The sequence below is a fragment of the Neospora caninum genome, chromosome XI (assembly GCF_000208865.1).
Source record: "Neospora caninum Liverpool complete genome, chromosome XI".
Classification (NCBI taxonomy): Eukaryota; Apicomplexa; class Conoidasida; order Eucoccidiorida; family Sarcocystidae; genus Neospora; species Neospora caninum.
The window spans coordinates 1,056,310-1,079,799 of NC_018397.1; the positions used below are offsets into that span (position 1 = coordinate 1,056,310).

At 55.3% G+C, this 23,490-nt stretch overlaps 3 protein-coding genes across 3 annotated transcripts; all 3 read right to left on the minus strand.

Annotated features, from left to right (window-relative positions):
• Positions 1–421: 421 nt before the first annotated feature.
• On the minus strand, positions 422–3,525 carry NCLIV_054420 (conserved hypothetical protein; the record flags this gene model as incomplete). Its single annotated transcript, XM_003884994.1, has 3 exons — positions 422–922; positions 1,617–2,001; positions 2,435–3,525. 3 exons carry the CDS (start codon positions 3,523–3,525, stop codon positions 422–424), a joined length of 1,977 nt encoding a protein of 658 aa, XP_003885043.1.
• Positions 3,526–6,274: 2,749 nt separating this feature from the next.
• NCLIV_054425 (uncharacterized protein) lies at positions 6,275–8,490 on the minus strand (the record flags this gene model as incomplete). Its single annotated transcript, XM_003884995.1, has 4 exons — positions 6,275–6,619; positions 6,983–7,087; positions 7,552–8,030; positions 8,385–8,490. 4 exons carry the CDS (start codon positions 8,488–8,490, stop codon positions 6,275–6,277), a joined length of 1,035 nt encoding a protein of 344 aa, XP_003885044.1.
• A 3,107-nt stretch (positions 8,491–11,597) lies between these two features.
• On the minus strand, positions 11,598–21,311 carry NCLIV_054430 (conserved hypothetical protein; the record flags this gene model as incomplete). The annotated part of the gene is made up of 7 exons (XM_003884996.1): positions 11,598–11,893; positions 12,156–12,353; positions 12,585–13,230; positions 13,550–14,783; positions 15,428–15,617; positions 15,965–18,076; positions 18,554–21,311. 7 exons carry the CDS (start codon positions 21,309–21,311, stop codon positions 11,598–11,600), a joined length of 7,434 nt encoding a protein of 2,477 aa, XP_003885045.1.
• Positions 21,312–23,490: the final 2,179 nt, after the last annotated feature.

The window sequence follows — 23,490 nt, forward strand, 5'->3', positions numbered from 1 at the left end:
GTGGCTTCTAGGTCGCACGCGGGTCCAGGCAGCGGTGCCGCACACGTGCACCCGAAAGGAAATGTTTAGACCGACCGCATGAGAAGAATCGAAAAAGAGGCAAGATGCAAGGCCAGAGAAAAAGAGCATTGTCGGTTTCTCCCCGTGTCAGTTGATGGAAAAAGATCGGCTGCGGCGCCGCAGAAGCATGACACACACACGCGGAGGTCTACGCAGAAGAGGCGAGAGCAGGAAGCGCCACAAAAAAAGGGGAGAAGACGAAAAGATGACAACGAATCGGAAGAACCGCACGAAAGCACGAACCCCCGAGTGTGTTTGCCTTGCAAGTTCGAGATCCCCCTCTGACACCTGCCCGTTCTCTTCCTTCTCGTTTGCATTTCTCTTCACCGTATCTCTTGAACAAGAATCTCCAGGAAAACCCCTAGGCCTTTACCAACGACTTTGCACGCCACGCAAAATCGTCTCCCCCCTCGTCCTCTTCCTCCTCTTCTTCCTCTTCTTCTTCCTCTTCCTCTTCTTCCTCTTCTTCTTCCTCTTCTTCCTCTTCCTCTCTCTTTCTCTTTACACGTATGTGTCCACCGCTCTCTTGTTTTTCCAATTTCTGCACTCGAGTCGCTGTTTCCTTCGCCGCCTCTCCCTTGCCTTCGTCGTCGCGCACCTCCTTTTTCGTCTCTCCGTTCTTCACTCTCTCCCCTCGCGTGTCTTCGCTGTCTTCGTCTCCTCTGTCTCGGGTTTTGTGTGCTCGCTCCCGCGTCTCCTTCAGCTTCAGCACGCGCATGCGGTACGCAGCCGCCTTCTGTTCTTCTTCCTCGAGTTCGGAGAGGAACCGGCGGACGTCCTGTCTCTGTTGCAGAGCGTCTTCTTTCTGCAGCTTCAAGTCGTCTGCAACTTCTTTTCTCTTGTCGGCAATGCGCGCCAGCATCTGAAAGACAGACCGAGGATATGCAGCAAACCGGTTCCTTCACGTATTGCGTATAATAATTCACATGAGTCGAGGACCGTATATCTGGAGGTACAGTTGTTTATACGCGCCCCACGGGAACACGCGTCACCAGTCTCAAAGCCACACAAAGGAGACGAACGGCAAAGCCCAGTACGGGCGGCGGGGCCCGAGAGAGACACCCCACAGAGCATCCACACACACACACACGCCACCACAAAACCACAAAGGGGCAAACAGCAACAGAACGGCAAGAGCAGCCGCGTGTTGCACTCCCTCGACTGCCCTGTCGACAACCGGTGGCGTGTCTCGTGTCTGTTCACTGTCGCGGCAGGCGCGCAGGCGCACGTTTCCTGAAAGGCGCCTGAAACAGGATCCGACACCGATACGGCGAATGGAGCGCCCCGGGTGCCCCGCCGAGATTTTCGCATGTTTCTGTTGCACTCTAGCCACTCTAACACAGCACCCGAACCTCTGTTTCGCGCACGTTCGATCGTCCCATTGTTATCCTGTACAGATGACACGGTTTCTCTTTTTTGACAGCCCCCCAACCCCTCAGAGATCCTGCGTCCTGCCTCTCGCTCGCTTTGCAGACCTCCCCCAAGAGTGGCGCGTGTGCACTGTGGTCCCACCAGGATGACCGAGTCCCACCGAGCGCGTAGACATCTGCAGCTACCTCTTTCAGTTTGCGTGACCCGACGAGGCCTCTGGCCTCTGCGTCGCGATCTTCGTCATCGAAAAAGCCAACCGGCAACTCGCCCTCCCCGTCCGCCGCGCCCGTTCTCGCCTCTCGCGGGCCTTCCGTGCCTTCGCGACTTCCTCCGCGCGCGCGCTCCCCGCCGGCACGCTTCATTTCGCGTTCCACGGAAAGGAGATACTCTGCCGCCAGCTCCGCTTCGTCCTTCGCCTGCCTCCCACGCTCGCCCTCCTCGCCCCGGGCCATTCGCCCTCGCGCCTTCGCGTGTCCTGTAGCCTCTTCGCGCGCCGCGGCTCGCCGGCGAGTCGCGGCCTCCACGCGCTCGCGCAGATCCTCCAACTGCGTCTCTTCGTGGAGAATCTCGCTGAGACACGAAACGCCAGAGACAACAGACAGATAACGGTAGACACAGAGAGAGGGTTACACTACAGCGAGAGAGACATACAGGTACAGAGACAGATATACAGATACAGAGAGGCGCACATCCACATGCAGCGCCAGAAATACATGTACAGAGAGACAAGTCACCCGAAACACAACCAGACGACAGGGGCTGTCCCTCTCCCTGGCGCGCCCGCAGCGGGTGGAACCGGAAGGAGACGCATGAGGGGGCCTTTCTCAGCTCGGCCGCTGGCAGCGAAAGAGGGACAGAGCCCCGAGACTCGTGCGCTGGGAGAGAAGGGAGGCGACCAGGCCTCGGGATGGTGACCGCGACTCCGCCCCTCCACATGCAGGAGACAAGACACTGTCCCCACGTCGTTGGGTGCGTCTTCACACCGGCCTGCACGCTTCCTCACCTGTGCAAGACGGTCGCGTACGGGCTGTACCAGCGCATTTCGTCCACAGACGAGACCAGGAGCGCCGCACTGAGTGAGGAAGAAAGTTCGTCGTAGTTTCTGCGCGTCTCCTCTTCCGGCGCCTTGTCGCTGCGCGTCTGTCCTTCCCTGTCATCGCGTTCGGCCTCGCTCTTCACCGTTGGCCGCATAGCCGCTCGCCCTTTTTCTTCCTCTTGCGTCTCCTTACAGCTTACTGGCGCGTCATGGTCCGGCGTCTCCTGGGCCGTTTTGCTCTCAGTCTCTCCGCTGTCCTCGGATTTTGCGGCGGCTCGCGCTTCCTTAGTCAGGGGAACGAGGAGGTCGGCACTCGGTTCCTCGATTTCAAAAGCGATTTCCACGTCTTCCTCTTCTGCTTCCTTTACAAAGTCCTCGAGGCGGGACACGCCGCTTCGGCCGAGCGCTTCTGCCTCTCTTCTTCCCTCCAGTTCTCTCGCTGCTTCGCGCGCCTCGTCTCCTTCGCCGTCCTTCTCGGTTTCGTCAAAAGGTGCATCGAAAAAGTCTGCCGGCAAACCACTCTCGTCCACGTCTTTGTCGCCATCGGTTGCACGCGCTCTTCTTTCTTCCATATGGCCTTCTGTGTGACCTGATTCTCGGTTTTCCTCTCTGTTTGTCTCCCCTTCGTCTTCCTCCGCCTCGTCCTCGCCGTAGGCTCCCCCGAGAAGGTTGTAGCCGCCTGCCGCCTCCTCCGAGGATACCCCTTCCGGCTCTGTCTCCTTTCTGTCGGGTAGGCACGAAGCCTGGTGGCTCCCGGACGAGGCTTCCTGCGTCTTTTCTCTCTTCACTCGAGGAGAGAGGGACGAAGCGCCCGCCGCAGGGGAAGACGAGGTGGAACCGAGAGGAGAGACAGACGAAGAGGCAGAAGAAGAGGCGGAGGAAGAGGCAGAAGAAGAGGCGGAGGAAGAGGCAGAAGAGAGAGACAAAGATGAAGCTTTGGGTAAAGAAGTGGTGGCACGAGCTGCTGCAAGGGCCTGTTGGATTCGTTCTCTCTCTCTTCTTTCCTTCTCCCGTCTCTCCTTCTCCTTTTTCATCAATTCGCGAACGGAGGCCCCCATTTTTGTTTCTGTCCTGTCTTCTTGCTTTCCTTTACAGGGATTACACAGCCTTCACCAACTTAGAAAGCAGCTAGTTCTTCAAGTCCTTCACGCACGTTGCAAAAACATTTTTTGCAGTCTCGCCGAGACGACGCGCTCGGCCACGCTTGACTCCGCTGTCGCAGGAGCAGAAATCTGTCTCTCCGAAAGCGCCGCGCAAACCTCGCAAGAATGCTTGCATGCACACAGAAGAATGAACCGGTAGCTGCGGTCTGTCTACGAATCGTGGAGAGACAGAGATAGCCCGGCAGATTGAGAGCCGGAGGAAAAAATCACCTCTAACATCCAGGCAGACAAGTAGGGCGAGAGGCCGAGCAAGAGAAGAAAAGGGAAACGAGGGGAGAACACAGAGAGAGTCCGGGCAGCTTCGCCATTAATAGCTTCCCTTCGGCTCTCGTGAGAAATCTTGAGGTTTCCAAAGCGAACGATTCCTTTGGAAAGACGAGAAAGAATCCGAGAAATGTCGCTCGTGCATGCAGAGACGGCCATCTCTCAGCGGCAGCTTTCCGCCTTCGCAAAGAAATGCTCCACAGGCACATTGCGAGACCGAGGAGAAGCAGCATTCGCTCTCTTTTTTTCTCCGGATGCCCAAAGACAGAAAGCGAGAAGTCGTCCCTGGAAAAAAGACGCGCTCTCCTGCAGCCAAGAGAAGTCTTCTGCTCTGCCGCGCCTCCAGCGTGCGCTCTGTCTCTCGGCTTTCTCTTTCGCGTCGTCCGTGTCTCGACTCCCCAAAAGGAGAGAATTGAAACGAAAAAGGGCCCATCGGGTAGAGAGTATAATCTGGCTTACACGGTACTTCTTTGAGCGCCAGGACGCTCGGATTTAAAAGGGGTCTTTTTAGTGGCGCGGAACCTGAGTTCGGTCAGCTTTAGAGTCCTTGGTTCGTGCTTCACCCTTTTCTACACGTCCCCGTCTTTCGCGTGTTTGTTTCGCTTCCTTCTGTTTTATACGGAAGTCAAGGGTGCAATTGCGTCGTATGAAGGTCGCGAGAAATCGTGTAGTACCGAATGTCAAACCTGACATTAAGTAACGGAGTTAAATCATACAGGGTAAACAGGGTAAAAAAACAATACAGGATTTAACTATGTAAATATTGAGTTTTGGTTCTGTCGCAAGCAAATGAGATTACGAAGTTATGGCTCAGGGCTCGTGACTGTCTCTCAATAAGTAGCTACGCTTTTTACGCCTGGAATGTATGGACAATACTCGATCCTTCTATAGTTTATCGGCTCCCGCTGGTACCTTTTGTGTATCATCCTTGCGATCTTTAACAAGATATTGGTTCAAGATACGGTCATGACTCTTTCCGATTAGACTGATCGTTAGTTACGCGAGATTCGCTTCTGGGCTGTGCCCGTTCGGCAGCCGCTCGCTTTTACGCAAGAGACTTCCGGTTCTGCTTCAATTCTGTAGCGTCGGAAGTGAGACGAACACAATAACGCAAGCGGTGAGAAGAGAGAGACGAGGGGAGAAGAGTGCTGAAAGAGATGACGGGGCAGATCGAGGGGGGAGGAGAACCCTCGATTCCCAACAAGACGGAAGATGGGGAACGATCAAGGCAAACGACAGAACAGAGCAAGCACACCAAAAACGAAAAAATCAGGAACATCTGTGAGTGAATGGCAATTCAAAGGCAATACGCAGCACAAAAGACGACATTTTTTCTCTTTCAGGAGGCCAGTGAAAGGATGGGCTACTGAAGTACCTATATCTGTGTTGGCCAGGGGAGCTGCGTACGTTCCTTTGTAGTGTGTCCGCGCTACCATGGTTCGATGGAGAGGGGCAAACGAGGTGGCTTTGACAGCAGGCAGCACGAAGGAAAGTGGTAGCCTGGTGCAGAGAACAGATGCACATTTGTGTCTGAATAAGCTACTCAGGTGTCTTTGCGCTGGATTCCACGGTAAAAGGCCTGAGGTTTTTCTAGTGTCTTGGCCAGCGGATTGTAGGTCTTCGGCACAATCTCCTGCACCGCTCTCGCCACACATGGATTTGTTAGCTATCGCAGAGCATAAACGAAAACACTCAAAGGAAAGGACAAAATAAGAGTCCATGCGGCCACACAGAGGAGCCGCTCCGGGTCGTGGGACTCGCAAGTCGGCCGCCCCGTCTATATTTTTCTTCGGTAAAGTTTACATCGATCATTTTATCACGATTATATATGCATTTCGGTGTAGAACAGCAATAATTCAGTGTTCGTGGTATGAAGCGGAGTATCCGCCATTTGTTCCAGCAGACCAAAACATCTCTTGAAAGTTTCGATGTGATTATCTTGACGAACCGAGCGCTGAAGTGCCCAAATTCGACCACGAGGATCAAGCCGAACGATGTACTGCCGACCGCCGTGTGGAACCAGGCAGAAGGTCAACAGAAACGATTCTCAATGCTTAAGCTACAGAACCCTTATGAATCGCCGTCAGCAATTGGAGGTGTACAGTTCTTCGGATTGGTGTCAAGCTCAAACGGAGGCACAAGCAGTCCTCCAAAGGTTGTTCTAGCCACGCTTTTTCAGGCAGGGACACAGTTCTTTCAATATGCGGCCGTGTGCGGAACTGAATGATCATGACACAGAACGGCTTCATCGGGGGCGGAGAAATTTTAAAAGCGTTCTACCAGAAGAGAAGAGCTGTGTCTCTCTGCCTCTCCACAGAGCTTCGGCGGGTGACAGGAACACAACACGAGGGATCTTGTTCGCCAAAACGCCAACGTCACACTACCTCTTACAAAGAATGCAGTCTTTCAGTTTTGCCGTGTGCAGCATGCTTCCTGGTTCGGCTGCAGCGAGGCATTGAAAACCACCTGTTCCCGATGACGCAGGGCACAGCATTTTTTGCTTTGTTATTTGAGAGCAGCTGGGTTCGTTATCCCCCCTACACAGAAATTCTATTTCACCAATTCTATCATGATCTGATTCTGTGGCACTCTCAGCATGTGTCCCGGATTCGACTCCATCCAAGCATAAGGGAGGATTAACGGGGGTCGATAGGCAACCACCACCTGAAGAACAGCCGTTCGACTGCTGTTTTACGAAGGTGTTGAGGTCGCTGTCTTCGCCATGCTGATTTGAATCGCCTTGGCCTGTCGTTTTTCCACACCAGCAACACACAAGGAGTTTCTATTGTAACAGTAATCGTTTGCCACTAAAGCGTACTAAAGCATAGGCGTACTAAAGTACAGTTAAGTGAAAAGACCCGATTCGGAGTTGACACATACACACACCAGCGTATCTCTGGGTACGCGGAACTCGACAGACTGTAGAGCACCTCGAGTCGATTGGCAGCTTGTCCGTGTACAGTTGCTTGAGCAATACGGGAGCAATATGGGTGCCTGGACTTGAAAACCCTCGTGATTATGCACACTACACGTTTTCTGAACACCACTACATGAGTAGAAGTATATTACTGCCGAACAATAGTTCCACAGGGTTGGTATCTGTTCCGTGCTTACTGTTTGGACCGCCGACGCATTCCTCGTCCTTCCCGCAATTGTCCGCACACAAGCCCACAGTCTCGAACGTCAAATTGCCCTGATGTCATACAAGAACATGATCTCACCTTCCCGCCTTTGAACGAGCTTGTCAAATCACATTATTTGAGAAGGCATAATGTTGACTTACATAAATTTAGATAGCTTGGACCGATATTGGCCAGGTAATGTCTCCCTCAAGCTGTGCTGAACATGAACGATAGGCTGGCAATCAACTACAAAGCTCTCCCTGAATCAGGAGCCCGATAAATATCGAAGAGAAAGTGGCTTCCCTGGCGAGCTGAAATATGGAACCCTCTATGGAAAGCTTGCTGAAGGATGAAGCAAAAACAGCCCCGGTGTCAGATACGAATATACACGCCTCATCAAAGTTCTCCCTTGTTATGTGGCGATAGGGCACTCAGCAGCCGATCATGTCATGTCCGACAGAAACGTTTGACTGAGGTTCCAATCCATGCTCTAAAACAGCCTTGCGAGCAGCCGGAACCGGACGCCGCATCTCACCGTGTTCTCGCAATTCCACCCTCCTGCTGATTGACCGGCATGTGCAAGCGCCTTCCTGGCCACGCTTCCCTTTGTTTTGCGGTTGCAAAAGTCATCCGCCGCCTTCTGAATCGGACTGCAGAAGTGCGAGACCTGCTGCTGAAGGAAGTTCAAGATTTCTGAATGGCGGGAAGCATGGATCGTTGTTGATGGGTTAACGGACCCGAGGCAGGGAACGTAATTCCCACAGTTATCAACGCACTGCACTTCTCGTTTGGTGGATTGCAGCTTACTGGGTTCATAACATCGCCACACGTCGTTTTTTTGACTTTTATTGCCTTTACCAAAACGTGCTACAGCTTTGTGATTACAGAATGTGGGCAAATTTGTAGCACAGAGCCGTGCAAACTCCTCGGTGCACCAGGTGTCCAATTTCAATTGCAAAGCTGAAGTCACCGTCATCTGATCCTCCGACAGGAGAGAAGCGCTGGTCATCGCATCTGGAGGGAGTCACACACAAGCTTTTTACGTGCCGTGAAGAAAGAGACGCAAAGATTCAGGAGGTAAAATCCCCACAGATATGGAACTTATTGCATCTCTGTTCTCTCTCTTCGTCGCGCCGAGTAGGGGATGAACGGAACAGCCTGAAGCGAATTTAACCCCAAAGCAACTATCCATTATGCTGCTCACGTTGCTCTGAAATCGCTTCAGCCTCCCTGCCTACAACTCGGTCGATCAACCTTCAGGTTGCTTGGTTCACGACTGCCACAATCACGGGTGCTACGGCTGACTAGTCGTTGTAAGCGAGTTCTTCTGACGTGGGCCGCCGATTCTTGCATATCAGTAGATCTCACCGTTCTCGATGGAGCCCGCTAGATTCCTCTCCAACGCGTGCACGGCCTGTGAGGATGTGGCCACCGCCAGAACGGCGGAACCGATGCAGAGAAAATTGAATGTCATGTTTACTACAAAAAAGTCCACTTTTTCTCTTCGAACGCGGCTGATGCCCGCGGCTTTGTGAGCTAGATTCGTGACTCACGACAAGGAAATGATATACTGCCACTCGCTTTTCCCCGTGCAGGAGCTGTGGCCAAGGAAATGAGTTGGAGAAAAAATTCAGGATAGTTACAAAATTCACAAGTCAAGAGGCCGCATACGAACACCCCGAAGGCACTGAGCAAGCAAAACGTAGCTTGATGCAGTGGTGTGCACCCCATACCTCAGGGGCCGGCTGACTCGCTGGGCTAGATGACGTATCCGGGTTCAGCAACATCCTATGCCTTCCGCACGCCTCAGCTCAAACGGGTGGCCCAGTCGCAGAAAAGAAACGTGAGGGTGCAGAGCTCATCACTTCCCCGGTTCAGAATCAATCCGAGTCTGCGGAAACCGTAGGTGGTTCAAAACAGACTGCTTTTGAACTCCGGCCACAGGAACTCAATTATGCATCCTCGAAGTTTCTAGCAACTAGGCGGGTATGGCATGTAGTAAAGTTGTTCTATGGTGAAGCTAATTTGATTCGGCGAGCTCTATTTCCACCAGATGACAGAGCTTTGTCATTCGCTGTCGTCTCCATGATTTTAGGATACGCAGGGTTGCGGGCGGCCGAGTGGCTGGCCTGCCGGGTTGCGACGGTTCTGTGAATGCGAATGTAACACACACGCGCGCGAGTACGGTTGGCCTTCGTGATCTGTTGCGTGGCGAACAACTGGTACCAAGGACTGGATCACAAACTACTAAAGGCAACATCGTTAGAAACCACTATCCAACTACGAATGCAGGCATCCAGTAGAGAATAGCACTGCAGTCCCACAGCGAAGCGAGGGCTCTTCTAAGAGTTGCTCGACGACGCCGGGAAAGGTGCCTAACATGCTGTGGACAAGGGCGCGTTGCTGGTGGCCACATCTTGAGGAGCCTGCAGCCACACCCCATGGCTGCTCCATATCTCTACTTGTACTGTCACTCCACTCTATTCGCAGAAGCATCTCTCGTCAGTGGTTGACGGTCGTAGGTCGTTTAGGTGCTGAGGTTGGAATCTTCATATGGGTGGAAATCTCTTGCACGTGGAACTGTAGACACGTTGTGAGGTAGGTTTCACGTGATCATCCAGCAGAACATCGAAGTGTGGCCGGCTAATAGCTGAGATAAAAGATCAGTTTCTGCGGCTTTGCCATTCCCTGGCCTTTGTGGGGAAAAAAGCCTTACACTGTGTATGTGTCACGTGGAAGGAAGGCTGGAGAGTGAGAGTTTGATCGGTGGTGGCTACCCGTGACAAGTCATCCTCTGTATCGGTATGACCACTACGCTTGCAATGAAAAAATCCGAGTTAGTGACAAATTTACTCGGACTAACACCCGACTCGGAGTTTTCCAACAACAGAAGAGAACGCCTGCTCAATTCCACTGGCAGGGAAGCTTGCCCGGTCTTCCAAGTGTTTTCGGGGGGTGAAACGCCCCAGTCAACTTTGTCCGAGAAGAGCAAGGAGAAACTGGTTGACGGCCACAGTTCGTTTGGTTCGGAAACAAGCACGGGAAAACAGACTGACACATGTGACAAGAGCCCTCCATATGAGGCAACAACTTCCAATCTCTTCTCATGTTGGTTCTGTCTTCTAAACGGCAGCCCTGATTTAGTCTGTTTTTTGTCCATCTCACCCAGACGACGAGGTATCCTCTATCTCTCTCCCCGACAAAAGGACCAGATGGAGCTTGTGTGTTAGTTCCCGGTCAACGTCGTGTTGACTGATGGTACATGCGCGGCATGCTGCAGAAGGTCTAACGACCAATGAAAGTGGAAGTTCTTTCCTCAAGAAGCAAACACTCGTCTTTTCCGTTGGCCTCCGAATACACTAGATCAAAAGCGTGGCGGCTACGATCCGGAGCACAGAACGTTTTGCCCTCAATATAGGCGAAGCGCGTATGTGCTTCCATACATGTGAAAGTAAGTGATGTATATAAAATCGTGCATTTTCACTGAGTTGTGTATGTGTTTCTCTGAATACACATAAACATTTTGCTGCGTGTATGCGCTAGAGAAACATATGCAAACAGTTATACGTATATATATATATATATGTGGGCTTCTATTTTCCTTGCCCTCTGAAGCAGGTCTGAAGCTTGGGAAGGTTCATGCCAGACGAGAAAACCGTTTCTGCCTTGATGGATTTTCCCACTGTTGTGTGACGAGATAAGGAAAAGAGGCAAGTGTGGACAGGCAGATACATTGCAGAGGCTGGAAAAAAGCTGCAGTAAATTGGGACCACGTTTCTTGTCTTCCTCTCTTCTCTCGTCGAACAGGGGAAAACAAACTTGGAAACAACAGCGAAACGAGAGAGCACAGAAAGGGAAGAGACGAAACGCAGTAGTAAAAGGAAGAAAGAACTCAAGAGAACAGAGAGCGTGTCATGAGACTTCGCAGACGAAAAATGCGCGGTCGCGCGACTCGGGCTTCTCTCCTTGTCTCGAAAAAACTGAAACTCTCACCACAATACAAGAAAGTGAAGCTAGTGCTGCCAGTTATATCGAGAAAAATGGACAGACATCTATGCATACAGGCATTATTTTTTTCCATGCTGCAAATGTGTATATACACGAATAAAAGTATACGTAGAGATTCTCCACACATATCCTTTCTTTCCATTTGTGGGAAGATACCAGAAAAAAACAAACAGAGGTGGAAAAGCCTGTGCCGGCAGTTTCACGTGGACTAGCGTCTCCGACACTTAATTAGGCATACATCTTATATATATATATATATATGCATAGGTGCACATGCGGCCTGCGCGTGAGGACTGCTGTATGCTTTGTCGGAGGACGCCAGGTATGCTTCTGGAGCGTTTTTTAGAACAGAATTACCCTGGATTCGTGCTCCTTCTCTCGGACCGTTGGCCGTTCGCATCCACCACGAGGCGGGCGAGATATTTTACGCCGCGTTCCGGTCTCTGGATGCCACTTGAGTTCTTCCCCTGTTTTGTCTTTAAGTTCTTCCATTTGCGAATTCTGCTGTGGACCGTCTCTGTCCCTGTTCAGTGCTTTCTGTTTTCTTCGCTTCGCTCCCTAAAAGTGCTCAGCCTATTTGCCTTCAGCCCCCCCTGCTCTCGTGTCTCCGCACGTCTTCTGCGCCCCGCCGCGCCTGCTCTTCTCTGCTTCGCTTCCTCCCTCCTGTCCGTTCGCCTTTCGCCGCTTTCTCGCCGCTTTCTGCTCGTCCTTCACCTCGTTCAGCAAATCTGCGAGGACGCGAAAACGCACGTCGGCAGGCGTCGCAGGCTTGCAGACTTGCGTGTGGTCCACGTCGACCAGGACGCGCGGAGAGGCCGGCAGCCAACTGGGCATAGCGGACCGCGGAGGCACAATCAGTGTGCTTCTGCCTAGGAAGAAACAGAGCAGGAAATGCGACAGACGCACGAGAGAGGAGACATGCATGCGCGCATGTGTAAAACAAGTAGAGGTGGACATAGAGGATTTTTGCGCGAGCTGCCGGGAGGCCGATAGCCTGTACACCGCCCCCTCGCCAACGCCGCACGCTTGTCTCTGGCGCACTGTTTCAAATCCTACCACAGGCATGCAGCTATATTCATGCGTGCATATATATGTATGTATATGCATGTCTGAGTGTAAACCTCGACTTACCAAGGTAGGGGAGTTTCGTGACTCGGACTTCGCCTAGGGCCGCAACGCGAATGTGTTCTCCCTTGGGTGAGTGAAGAAGCGTCTGGAAGGCGCTGGAGAGGGCCTGACGGTAAGAGTCTCCTGGACCCAGCTGCTGGACATATCGTGGGAAAAAGCCTCGCAGGACGCGCACCCAGTCGCCCTCAGCGAGGGGTGAACCTGAAGAAAGAGGAAGGTGACATGAGAAACAGAAGACCTGTCCAAGAGAGCACAGCTGTGCAGATCTCCAGGTAGAGTCAATAGGAAAGGACAAAATGCCGTCGCCGAGCACCCTCATAACTCTCTCTCGCGCATACACTATTTAGACACATCTACATACATTTATGTGGAGAGAAACAAAGGAGACAGCAGGCTGTGCATAATAGTGCAAAGTATGCCGGTCAGCGTTACCTTCAAGCGGAGTAGCGAAGAAGAGAATCGCTTGGGTATTTTTTCGTATGCCCTCGTCGTGGAGAATGAGGAACTCCGCGAGCAGGCCTCCCATCGAGTGCGCCACGAAAACGATGGGCCGATCTTCCACTCCCACTCCTGCCGCGTTCAACTGCTCCAGCGCGCATCTGCCAAGCTGCTTGAGCGTCACGCCCTCCGCAGAGCCGCCCTCTAAGAAGCTGCTGCTAGTAGAGCGACGCAGCCGCGAGGAAGAAGGGGAGAGAGGAGCGGAGGGAGAAGAGGACGGAGATGACCAGTTATCTTCTTTTTCCGCGCTCCTGCGGAGTTCCTCTTGCTTTGTCGGCCACTGCAGAGAAGCCAGAGACGAGGGCGAAGAGGCCGGAAGGACTGACGAAGAAAAACCACGAGGCAAAAGAGAAGCAGGGGATGACGGCAGATGAGTGTCGAGAGAGCGCGTGAGACCACGATCGGGAAAAGCGGGCTGCTCTTGGTTCGGCTCCGCTGACGGTGTTCTTCCGTTTCCACTTTCTTGCCCATGGAGAGAAAAGCCGTTCCACACCCTCGGGTCTTCGTCCAGGCAGTCCCCTTTCTCGTCTCGGCCTGCAGGATGGCGGTAAAACGGCGGCTGTTCTCGAAACAGCGGGGCCTGAGTCGCCACACCGAAGCAGAAGAAACGCATGCAGCAGCGACGCGGAGAGAAACGCGAAAAAGAGGACAGGCACGAGTCCGGCGAAGCACGAAAAGAGGAGGACGAGTCAGCACGCGCGAGTGGACAGACCGCGCACCTCTCAAGAGACGGCCTACGGCGAACAGACGGATCGAGACCTCTCCGTTAAGGGTTCAGCCAGCGAACGCAGAGAGACGAAGCATCAGACGGGGGAGAAAGAGAAAGGCAGAGAGAGAAGGGAACGGCTGGCCATTCCTGCGTCGCGCTCTGCTCGTTACACTTTTCTGTCTCGTCTCACCGGGTAGTCAATGGCGATGACAGCGCACTCCGGGAAGAGTCTGGCAAACAGTTGCCGGGGCCAGAGGTAAAAGTAGGAATTGAAGGACTGGATTTCTTTCTCTTCTGGCGTCCGTTCCCCTGTTTCGGACCCGCGTGCCTCCCGCATTTGGCACGTGCAGGTCGGGGCGAGGGAAGTCCCCGACACCGTTCGGTCTTGCGACCCTTCGCGCCTGTCGCGCGCTTGGTCTCCTTTGCCCGCCACTTCTCTCTCCTCGTGCTCTGAGGACCCGGCAGGCGCAACGAACGCGCGGGGGGAAGCCGGCTTCTGCGCGACGGCTTCTTCCGGCGTCTGCAATGCGCCTCCATCTGCAGGGAAAAGAACTTCGTCTCGGCATTTGCTGCACCGCCACGTCCTCCACGCGCTCCCTCGCAAGCCGTGGAGAAAGACGACGAAGGGCGCCTTGCCCGCGACTTGTTCTTTTCCTGCTGTCTGCTCGTCCGTCAGTCGCCTCTCTCCTTCTCTCCTTCCGGGACTGAACTGGCCTCGCTCTCCGCAGTACTTCTTCTCGTACTCTTCTTCCCGACCCCGGCGCCCCGTTCGCTCGCTCTCTGCTTCAGCGTCGCTCTGTCCTCCTCCGCCCGTTCCTTCACCCGCGTCTCCCTCCAGGCAGTCTCTGCGCTGTCGACAGTCTTCCAGGTGATGGGCTGCACAAAAGTAGAAACAACAGGGACAGTCTGGTGGACAGTGGCACGAGAGACAACCGAGCGAACTGTCAGCTCCTCTTGCTCTCGCCCCGCCGCGGTGCGCTCGTGGGGTCTCGTCTCCGTCTCCCGTCCCCCCCGGAGGCTGACTCAGCGACCGAGGAGACGCGTCGCGAGACGCGACGGCAGGCGAGGAACCAGACGAAGAGAGATGAGGGGAATCTGCATCCGGCCTGTGGCCGTGTTGACGGAAGAAATGAAGCTCCGCGAGAAGGCGTCGAAGCTGTCCGCGAGTAAGGTGAAAAGTCGGCAGATGCGGCTGAAGAATCGCTTCGCCAGACCCGGGACACAAATCCCGCTGGCTCCGCTCCCACAGAGACACTGCAGCCGGAGACAACGGACGGACGGGACTATGAGGCGGCGGCAAGAGAAGGAGAGGATCGAGGATGGTGTGGCATTCGTCGGGAAGAGAAAACGGATAGACGCAGCCGAGGTAAACAGGCCGCATCGCCGGCGGAGAGCGCGCCTGAGACTGCAGATTGTGAAGAGCTCTGCAGAAACAAGAGGCCCAACGGGACACGAGGCGAACATGTCTCGAAAGGAAGACGGACACGCAAGGCACCCGCCGCGCTCTGTTCTCTGCAGTGACGCCGCAGCCGTCCGTGGAAGATGCCGTGGACGTTTTCCATCGGTTGTGGAGAAGGATGGAAAAGGGACAAATGCCTTCGGAGATCCGTGTAAACGGCGATCGCAGCTTCGTGCGGCAAATCCCCGTGGCGAAAGCGGCGTGCTAAACGGCATGACCACGGACCAGGAATCGCAAATGCGGACACCTACATGCCGAGATATAGAAATACATGCGCACCCTCTCTTGTACCGCCCTCTCTTGCTGCCAATCGATCTCTCTATCCTCGTACGTCTCTAGATATCGATGCATGCATCGCGCTAGTCACGTACCGCCACACCGACAAAAAGACGAATGCACATATGCGTGCAAACCCACCTCAAAAATAAATCGATTTATATATATATATATATATATTTCCAAGGTTGTACTACATGTATGTACGTCTGTATATGTGCATGGCTACACCCGTGCAGGCGGGAATCGCCCAGGAATCAGAAATGAAGAATTTCTGTGTGGATTCGTTACGAGTTCGGTTTTTGTCTGTTTGTTCGCTGCTCTTCACCGTACCTGACCGCCTCATAATAAACAAGGCCGGGGGCAGATAAACGCAGAGTGACAGGGGGAAGTTGATGGCGCAAAGTGTAGAAAACGGGAGACAGCAGCGCCGGGTGTACATACACCTCGTGGACGATTTGAAGAAGAAGTTGTTCCCACGCAGTCTGAGTTCGGACCGACGCCACGAGGGGCGAGTCCGCGGCTGCAGAGAGACGCACGGATGAGAGAGCGAGGGGGGATGCGTGGAATGTATGGTGTGTGTCTTAAGTTGCCAAGAGGAAAAGAGAAGTCCAGAGAGGGGGAGGGAACCGCAGAGGCGGTGGAAGAAAGAGGCAAGAGGGCGACCTCAGCAGGAATTGGGGGAGATCAAAGAAGGCGAGGACAGAAGACGAAGCAACTGGAACCGCAGACAGCGCGGGGTGTAAAACAGAAGGGACAGAAAAAGAAAAATTGGAAAGCTCTTCGCCAAGAGCCGCAGACGCAGGTGCAAAAATGCAGTTTAGGGGGAGACACTTTTCAGACCCTGCGCGCGCCTGTGTCTTGGCTCACCTGCGGCGCTGTTGGCGATCGTGCGAATCATCCACTGGAGCTCCTGCCACAACTCCAGCCGTTCCGTCCGCGTTTTTTCGACGCTTACGAGAAACGCCTTCTCTTCTTTCGTCTTATTCTCGTTTTCACTCTCTTTCGGCGCCTCAGGACGGACCCGTGTCTCAGCAGCTTTCTCAGTCCCCGGCGTCTCCTTGAGTGTCTCCATCCCGGCTGTCGGTGCCTCTCCGCCTTCTCCAAAGAGAGACGGAAGCCACCGCGCAGGTGCCCAGGTCAAAAACGAGAATGTGGGGCGAACTCCGTTCTCCTCTGTCTCCGACTCCTCTGCGAGCGGGTACACGCCGCCGAGCCGAGGTTCCCTCGCGGCGTCTCTTACCCCCTCTCTTTCTGTCACACAGGCAGACAGAGAGAAAGGTGCCAAAGGGGAGGACGACGGTTGAGAAGACCGGGCCGAGAGAGGGGAAGAATCCGCAGACAAAGGAGGAAGCGCGTCAGGGAGAGGAACGGTTTTTGGAGGCGACGCCTTGTCCAGTCCACGGCCTCCAGGGCAGTCGCTCTCGTGCCTGCATAGGTCGCCTCTGTCGTCTGCTCGTCTCTGTCTCTCACGTGCCTCCTGTTTCGTAACAGGTCCACACGCTGATGTGTGGAGCGCATCGCCTCTCCATCCTTTTCGTCCGCATGTCGAGACCGTTTCCGGTGAGCGAAAGGTGTACAGCTCCAACGCGTGCGTGTCCCGCAGGAGCGCATCGAGAGTCTTCCCGGCGAGCAGCAGGAGGACGTCGTAGGCACCGGCGCGCCACAGCTGCTGATGCGGAAACGAGAGAGGACAGCAAGAGAGGAGAGCGAGTTGGCGAAGAGCGGCCTGTCGCTCGTCGCCCACAAGCAGAGAAAAGAGCATCTCGCGGTCGCGAACCTGAAGCGGCAGCGTCGGCGCAACCTCGAGGCGAATGCCGGGAGAAGACGGGTCAGGCCGGAAAGACGCAGAGGAAAAGGCAGAGAGAGGCTGGGCAGAACCGGAAGAGGACCGAGGAGCGAAGGCAGCGAGGGTCTGTGGGGATCCCGCGAACGCTGATGGCGCTCTGTTTCCCGCGGGTGTCCCGTCCTCCTCTCTGTCTCCCTCCGTTGCTTTCTCTCCTTGTCCATGCCGCCACAAACGCGGCTCCGTTCTCTCTGCTTCGTTTCCTTCCCTTCGACGTGCCGCATGCTCTGTTTTCACCGCCTCTTCTTCCCCTTCTTCCGTTGTCTTCTCTACTCCGCAGACATTCCGCAGCTCGCCAAGAGAGCCTGCTTTCCGACTGGTCTCGCTGTGCGTCTCTCCTCGGGGCTGCGTCGCCCGATGCGCAACAGGACAGCTCCCCGTGTCTCGTTCTCTTCGCTTTTCCCAAGGGCGAGCGCCGGAGCCCTCTGCGAGAAAAGCAAACAGCGAGGCGCCCGACGTTGCGTTTTTTTCGAGTTCGGCCTCTTCACTCTTCGTGCAGAGAGGCAAGGACGGGGAAGAAGGCAGTCGAGCGCACACAGCTCCACGCTCTCCTTCCTCCGATCTCTGTGAAGACGGCCGTTCCGCCTCCCACGTCTGCTTTTCGTCTGTCGCGACAGCAGGCCATGGCCAGAAGTGCGCGACGGACGAAAGAAGGGAAGTTGGAGAAGAATGAGCGGAAGGAGAAGAAGACGGAGAAGGAAGAGGTGGAGAGGAAGGAGAAGAAGTAGAAAGAGACGGAGAAGACGGAGAAGGGAGAGGTGGAGAGGAAGGAGAAGAAGTAGAAAGAGACGGAGAAGATGGAGAAGGCGGAGAAGGAAGAGGTGGAGAGGAAGGAGAAGAAGTAGAAAGAGACGGAGAAGATGGAGCGGAAGATGGCAAAGACGACGCCAGAGCTGAGGCTGCTGTCCGTTTCGGGATGTGAGTGAGAGATACAAACGACGACGGAGGAGGCGGCGGAGTTTCCAACAAAGCGAGAGTCTGCGCAAGAATCGAATCAGGGTCCCAATCAAAAAACGCATCTGCCGCTTGGCGGGCGGGCCATTCAATCAGGTCTTCCAGGAGCAGCAGCTGCATGCCCTGAAGAGCCCCTGCGAGTGTCTCTTCCGCCCAGGCGGTAAAATGGCGTGAGGCCAAGCCTGCAAAGCAAAAAGCGCCAACAAAAAAAGTCAGAGTAATGTTAGAACCTTCTGCGCATATTGCATGCACCCAGATGCTCAAGAAAACGCACAAGAGGGAACTTGGATCTGCATCTCGAAGCCTTCATGTGGAACCGGGAGTCGAGCTTCAGTTTTCGGATTGGTAGTGCATGCCGCGGGTACGTTCGGAACAGGAAGGAGTTGATCGCGAGTTAACCACACCAGTTGCCGCCACGGACATGCGGGTACGCATGCAGACGCAGGCGCAACAAGTTTTTCTGCTGCCGTGGTGCCTCCCCCCGATCTCGCCACCCGTCGCTTCAGATCTGCGCAGAGGCACTGACGGCGCATGCGCGCGCGCGCGGCGGAGCAAGGAAGCGAGCCTTCCGGCGCTGCCCAGTCCACGGGACTCGAAACCCATGCACCAGCAAGGAGTATGTGGGGACCGCCTGTTTTGCGCTCCTTCCCTGTCCCTACTTTGTGGGGCCATCCAAACGCGGACAGCGTGGCGAACGGGCTGTGTCCAGTCTCCTTGTCTCTCCTCGTAGGCAACGCCGTGGCGAGGAAGGTGTCCCTCCCGTTTCCCTTCGCCTTCGTCTGCGGCCGGTCGCTCCCCGGCCGCCTTCGTCTGGACCTCGTATTGCCTAAGATCGCCGACGCGCAGCGCGAAGCGAATGAAGGCGCGCCCGACGTCTGCTTCTGCCCCTGTGGTTTCCTCACCGCGAGCTCCTGAGAGAAGAAAAGGCAGCGAATCAAAGCCGAGAGCGAGCGAGGAAGCGACTTCACTCTCGAGCGCAGCTCGGGCAGAGACTGTGGAAAACGGCAGGGAAGGAGACGGCCGGAGGAGCAGAGCAGAGGACGCACCAGACGGAGAGGTGAAAGGCGTGGGAGGAGCGGGAGCGAGCGGCAACGCAGAGTGAGCAACAGACGCGTTGTCGTCGCCCGAGAGTGGCAAACAGGTGGAATCGAGGAGTTGAGAGTGGAGCGGGCTGGTGAGGTACGGCGAGCTCTCCACGATCGCGCAGAGGAAGGCGGCGAAGAGGAATAGGAGATTCGTTGAGAAGCGAGACGGAGACGGGGACGCCGAAAGGGCCGCGTCGTCGCTCTCCCTGTTGCCTTTCGTTCTCTTGTCTTCAGCTGCGGGTGTCCCGTGTTGCCGCTCTGCACTCTCTTTCTGTTTGTGTTTCTCAGCAAGAAAAAACGGGACCAGAGCGCTTGCAGAGGATCTCTCTGTGCCTGAGAGCCACGGAGGCAGTTCTTCCTCTTCTTGCGAGCCCGCGCCACGAGCTTCGGTCTCTTTCTCTTCCTGTGCTTTCGCAGTGAAACGCGGAAGACGAAGAGCGAGAAGAAGGGAATGGAGTCTGCCCTGTCCCCCGTTCTTCTCGTTTTCACCCTTTGTCTTCTCCGCTTCCGGAGCAGGCACTGGCGACACCAGAGAGGAAGCGAGAGAGTCGAGCACAGTGCCGGCCAAGTGCAAGAAAGCTGGCGGAAGTAGCGGAACAGACATCGGAGACACGCGCGGCGAGAGAGGAGACGCCGCGGGTGGAAGGGGATGTCCCCCCGCGTCGTATATTTCTTTTCCCAAGACAGAGGAGAAGCCCGAGGAGAACGGCGGCGACCAAGAGGGCGCTTTTCGTTTTCTCTCGAGCCGTGGATCCGCCTCAGATTGGTCTTTGACAATATCCCTCAGAGCCTTGAGACAGACTATGAGGCAGCTTGCAGCAGCCACGGGTGAGGAGACAAGGAGCGACTGAAGGGTGAAGAGCAACGAGTCACTGAGGGGGGGAGAGTAGGAAGAGAAGACGGGTAGAGACGTCGCTTTGCTGGGGTGTCTCTTGTGCATTTCCCCTCGAATCGAGTCAGTGAACGTCAGGGCTGAACGCGACAGACGACGAAGGGAAGACTGCGCAGGCGACAAAGACGACGCGGAAGACATGAGGAGAGAAGAAGGTTGCGAAAGAATCTGGCGAGCAGCAGCTGCGTCTCCGTCGCCGAGCGCAGCGCGAAGACGTCCTTGCAGGGACAGCAGACGAAGCGCGTCAAGCCATAAGCGTTGAGCGGGGACCGACCATCTGGGCACGTTCGGTGTTTCGCAGAGAAGGAGAAGCGCGAGTTTGTTCGCTGTCTCCTCTGCGCCCCGTTTTCGCATCTCGCTCTTCTCTCTCAGGACACGCTCGCCCGCGTCTTCGGCCCCGAAACGAAACGAAGGACGCGAGGAAGACGCAGTGGCCGGAGGCCCGGACGAGGGCGGTGAAGCGAGAACGAGAACGTAGCGAATGAAAGACAAGGCGAGCAGTTGCCTCAGCTCGCGAACCGCACACCGCTGCAGTGCGGGGTCTTCAAGAAGTGCATCGGAAGAGAGCGAAGAGCCAGCCACGAGAGAAGAAAGAAGAGGCGAGCGAAGGGGCGACCCGTTGGCGAGCCACGAGGCGAGCACGTTGAAGTCCGCGTCCTCGTCTTCACCGTCTTCGAGGTGAAGAGGAAGAAAGGGCATCTCCTCGGGCTCCGTATGCAAGAGAGCGAACTGCGTTTTCTCTCGCTTTTCTGCGACGTCCACTTCCTCAGTGATGAGCGCATGCAGCCAATTAGAAAAAACGTGGCGCAGCGCCAGACTCTGGCCCTCTTGCCACATACACGCGCCACTGCCTTCCTCGGCCGATGAAACTTCTGCCTCTCTCTTTGTGCCTGGCCGACACTGCGAGGCGTTGAGGAAGGGAGACACGCCTGCACAGGGACACGGGGCCTCGGCGTCTCCGCGATCAGAGAAGGGCGGGGGAAGGAAAGAAGGCTGCAGAAGGCTCTCGTCCAGAGGCCGAAGGAGAAGGTGGGCGAGGTAACGAAGAGCGCGCGCGATGCTGGCACGCGGCAGACCGTCGGACATGACCGGAGGAGCGGCGGGGCACGCAGCGAAGGGCGTCAAGAAGCGTCGCCAGCCGGAGCGAGACTTTTCTCCCTCGATTTCGCCTTCCGGCAGGTTCTCGAGCAGTCGACTGAAAACCCAATCCAGAGAGGAGATGCAGGGGCAAGTGGCAAGCGTCGCGTCTGCCCAGAGTCGATTGTCGGCTGCCAAAAGGGTGCCCAGGAGGAGACGAGCGCTGTCGCTTGGCACGCGCACTTGCTTGAGAGCGTTTTCTTCTCGCAAATGGGCAAGTCTCTCTACGCGGCTGTCTCGTGCCTCCGTTTCGCTCCACAACCGCTTCAAGAGCCGCCCAGAAGGCGGAATGTGCAACACCATCTCTGCGATGGTTTCCGCCGACACCTCGGGGCGAGGAGACGCACCCTGACAGCTAGCGCAAACCGCAGGAGACACAGGAAGTCGAGAAAGCCCTCCTGGGCGGCAAAGACGCCTCTCATATGAACTGGAGGCAGGGGATGAGGCCGCGCATGGCGGAAAACGGCGCCGGGGAGAACAGGACGAACATGGAGAGGAAGCGGGATGAGAGTGAGAGGAGGCTGCTTTCCACGAGATCGCGGGCTTCTGCTCCACAATGAAGCCTTCACCCTGGTGCCTCCGTTCTTGGATCCATCGCGAGAAGTGCGTCTGCAGTTCAGATGCAGTGTTTCCCCCTTTTTTCTCCTCTCCGGCCGTGGCCTTACAGGTGCCCTCGCCCCGCAAGGAAGATTCACTGGCCAGGGGGAGAGAAGACGAGTCAGTGCGGGGACTGAAGACAGATCGCGAGGAGACACAGCGCAGGGACGCCTGGGCGGTCAAGGCACTTGGCCGGTCTTCTCTCTTCCTCGGTCGAAGGGAAAAGATACCCTCGCGATGTCGCAGCGCACGGTTTGCTGTCTGTATGTCGCGCAAGGAAGACAGCCCAGAGGAAGCCCTCTGGGATGGTCGGTCGTTCCCATGCTGCCGAGAGGCGTATCGCGGGGATCGAGAGAGGCAAGAACGCTCAGGGTTCCATCTGACTCTATCGGAAGACCAAGACGCTGGGGCAAAAGGAGACGTGCGGGGAGGAAGAGGGCCTTCTAAAGAAGACGCTGAAAAGCAGTCGGCGGAAGAAGGGAAAAACAGATTAACCAGGGAAGGGGCAGCAAGGCTGGCAAGAGGCAGAGGAAACACACGCCAGACGGAAGACGTCATAGGGAAGAGGGAGAAAGGGACGACATGGGACGCGTTCCATTTCTGTGTGTGTCCAAGTCCTTCCCGTCTGCGAGTTTATTTCGAAGGCAAAAAGAGAGCTCCTCAACTACACGCGCGACTGTGTCGTCGGCCGCTGTGGTGTCTGTCGTTGCCCGGCGCTGTGCTTGGTCGCGTGGCTCTTCAAGCAGCTGACAAAAAAACCAGGCAGTTTAAATGGAGAACGCGGGAACAGCGCCAAGTGCCCCCAAACAAAAACTGACTCCGGACGAAGCACGCCAGCAGCGCCTTGCTGGACGCATTCAGCCTGGATTGTTTTAGTACGTGGAAGCAATCTGTGGGCATCCACGCAGACGATGCAATGCAGATGTCTCAGCCTCCGGAGTTACTGCGCGTACGTATGTATATGAACTTCCTTTTGAGTCTCTCGCTGTTCGGGAGGGGAGGGAGCAGCGGCGTGGCAGGAGGCACGAACACGACATGCCGACAAGCTGGACGGAGGGGAAAACAGCAAGGAGTGGAAGGAGTGATCTCTGTATCCAGTAGATGTCGGGAAAAAAACAGATATCGCTCGTGTGTGTTTCGAGCGGTTAAGAAGGCTGCCGCCCGCGGAGAAGGATTGAAGACACGAGTTCTGTCTTCGAGCTCGCGGCGCAGACTAGGTGATTGGGCCCGGGAAAATCGCGTAGTCAAAAGGCAAACTGAAAGTCGAAGTGTCTCAAACAATAGCTCTCCTGTAGCACATTTACATAGGAAGGTGAGAGGATATCTGCTATCGGGGCTTCGGTCGTGTGTAAGCTTACGAAAACCGTCAAAACAAGTTCCCCTCGCAACGATGACGACTATGTCGGAGGTCGTGCATGTGCGCGTACGGAAAATCCGCGCGAGTTTCGCTGAGAGAGCTCCGTGTCAATTAACGGTCTGAGTTACCCCTTAAACTGTTTTATTGTGGAAGGGAAAACAGCTCAAACCATGAATCTCGCTGAGTACGTGGGTGAATACGGGAAAAGAGAAAAGGGGATGAGGATGCGCGACCAGACTCTCTTGAATCCGTCCGTGCCGTCAGAAACGGCCACACCAGCACACCGGCTGTACTCGATTGAGCCGCTAAAAGCTTGCGCACACTTCGTTTCTCTTTTGTTCCTTCGTTGCTCCTTTGTTCCTACGTTTCTTTTTTGCTCCTTACTTTGCCCTCTGCTGCTTTCCCTTCAAACACACCGAGTGAAAGGCCAGAAGACAGTTTTTTCACTTTTATTCGACTGGAAAAGGAGTGATGAGTACGTCGTTGTCCGCAGAGTATCTGTGGTGATCTCAACGCGGAGGCCAAGGG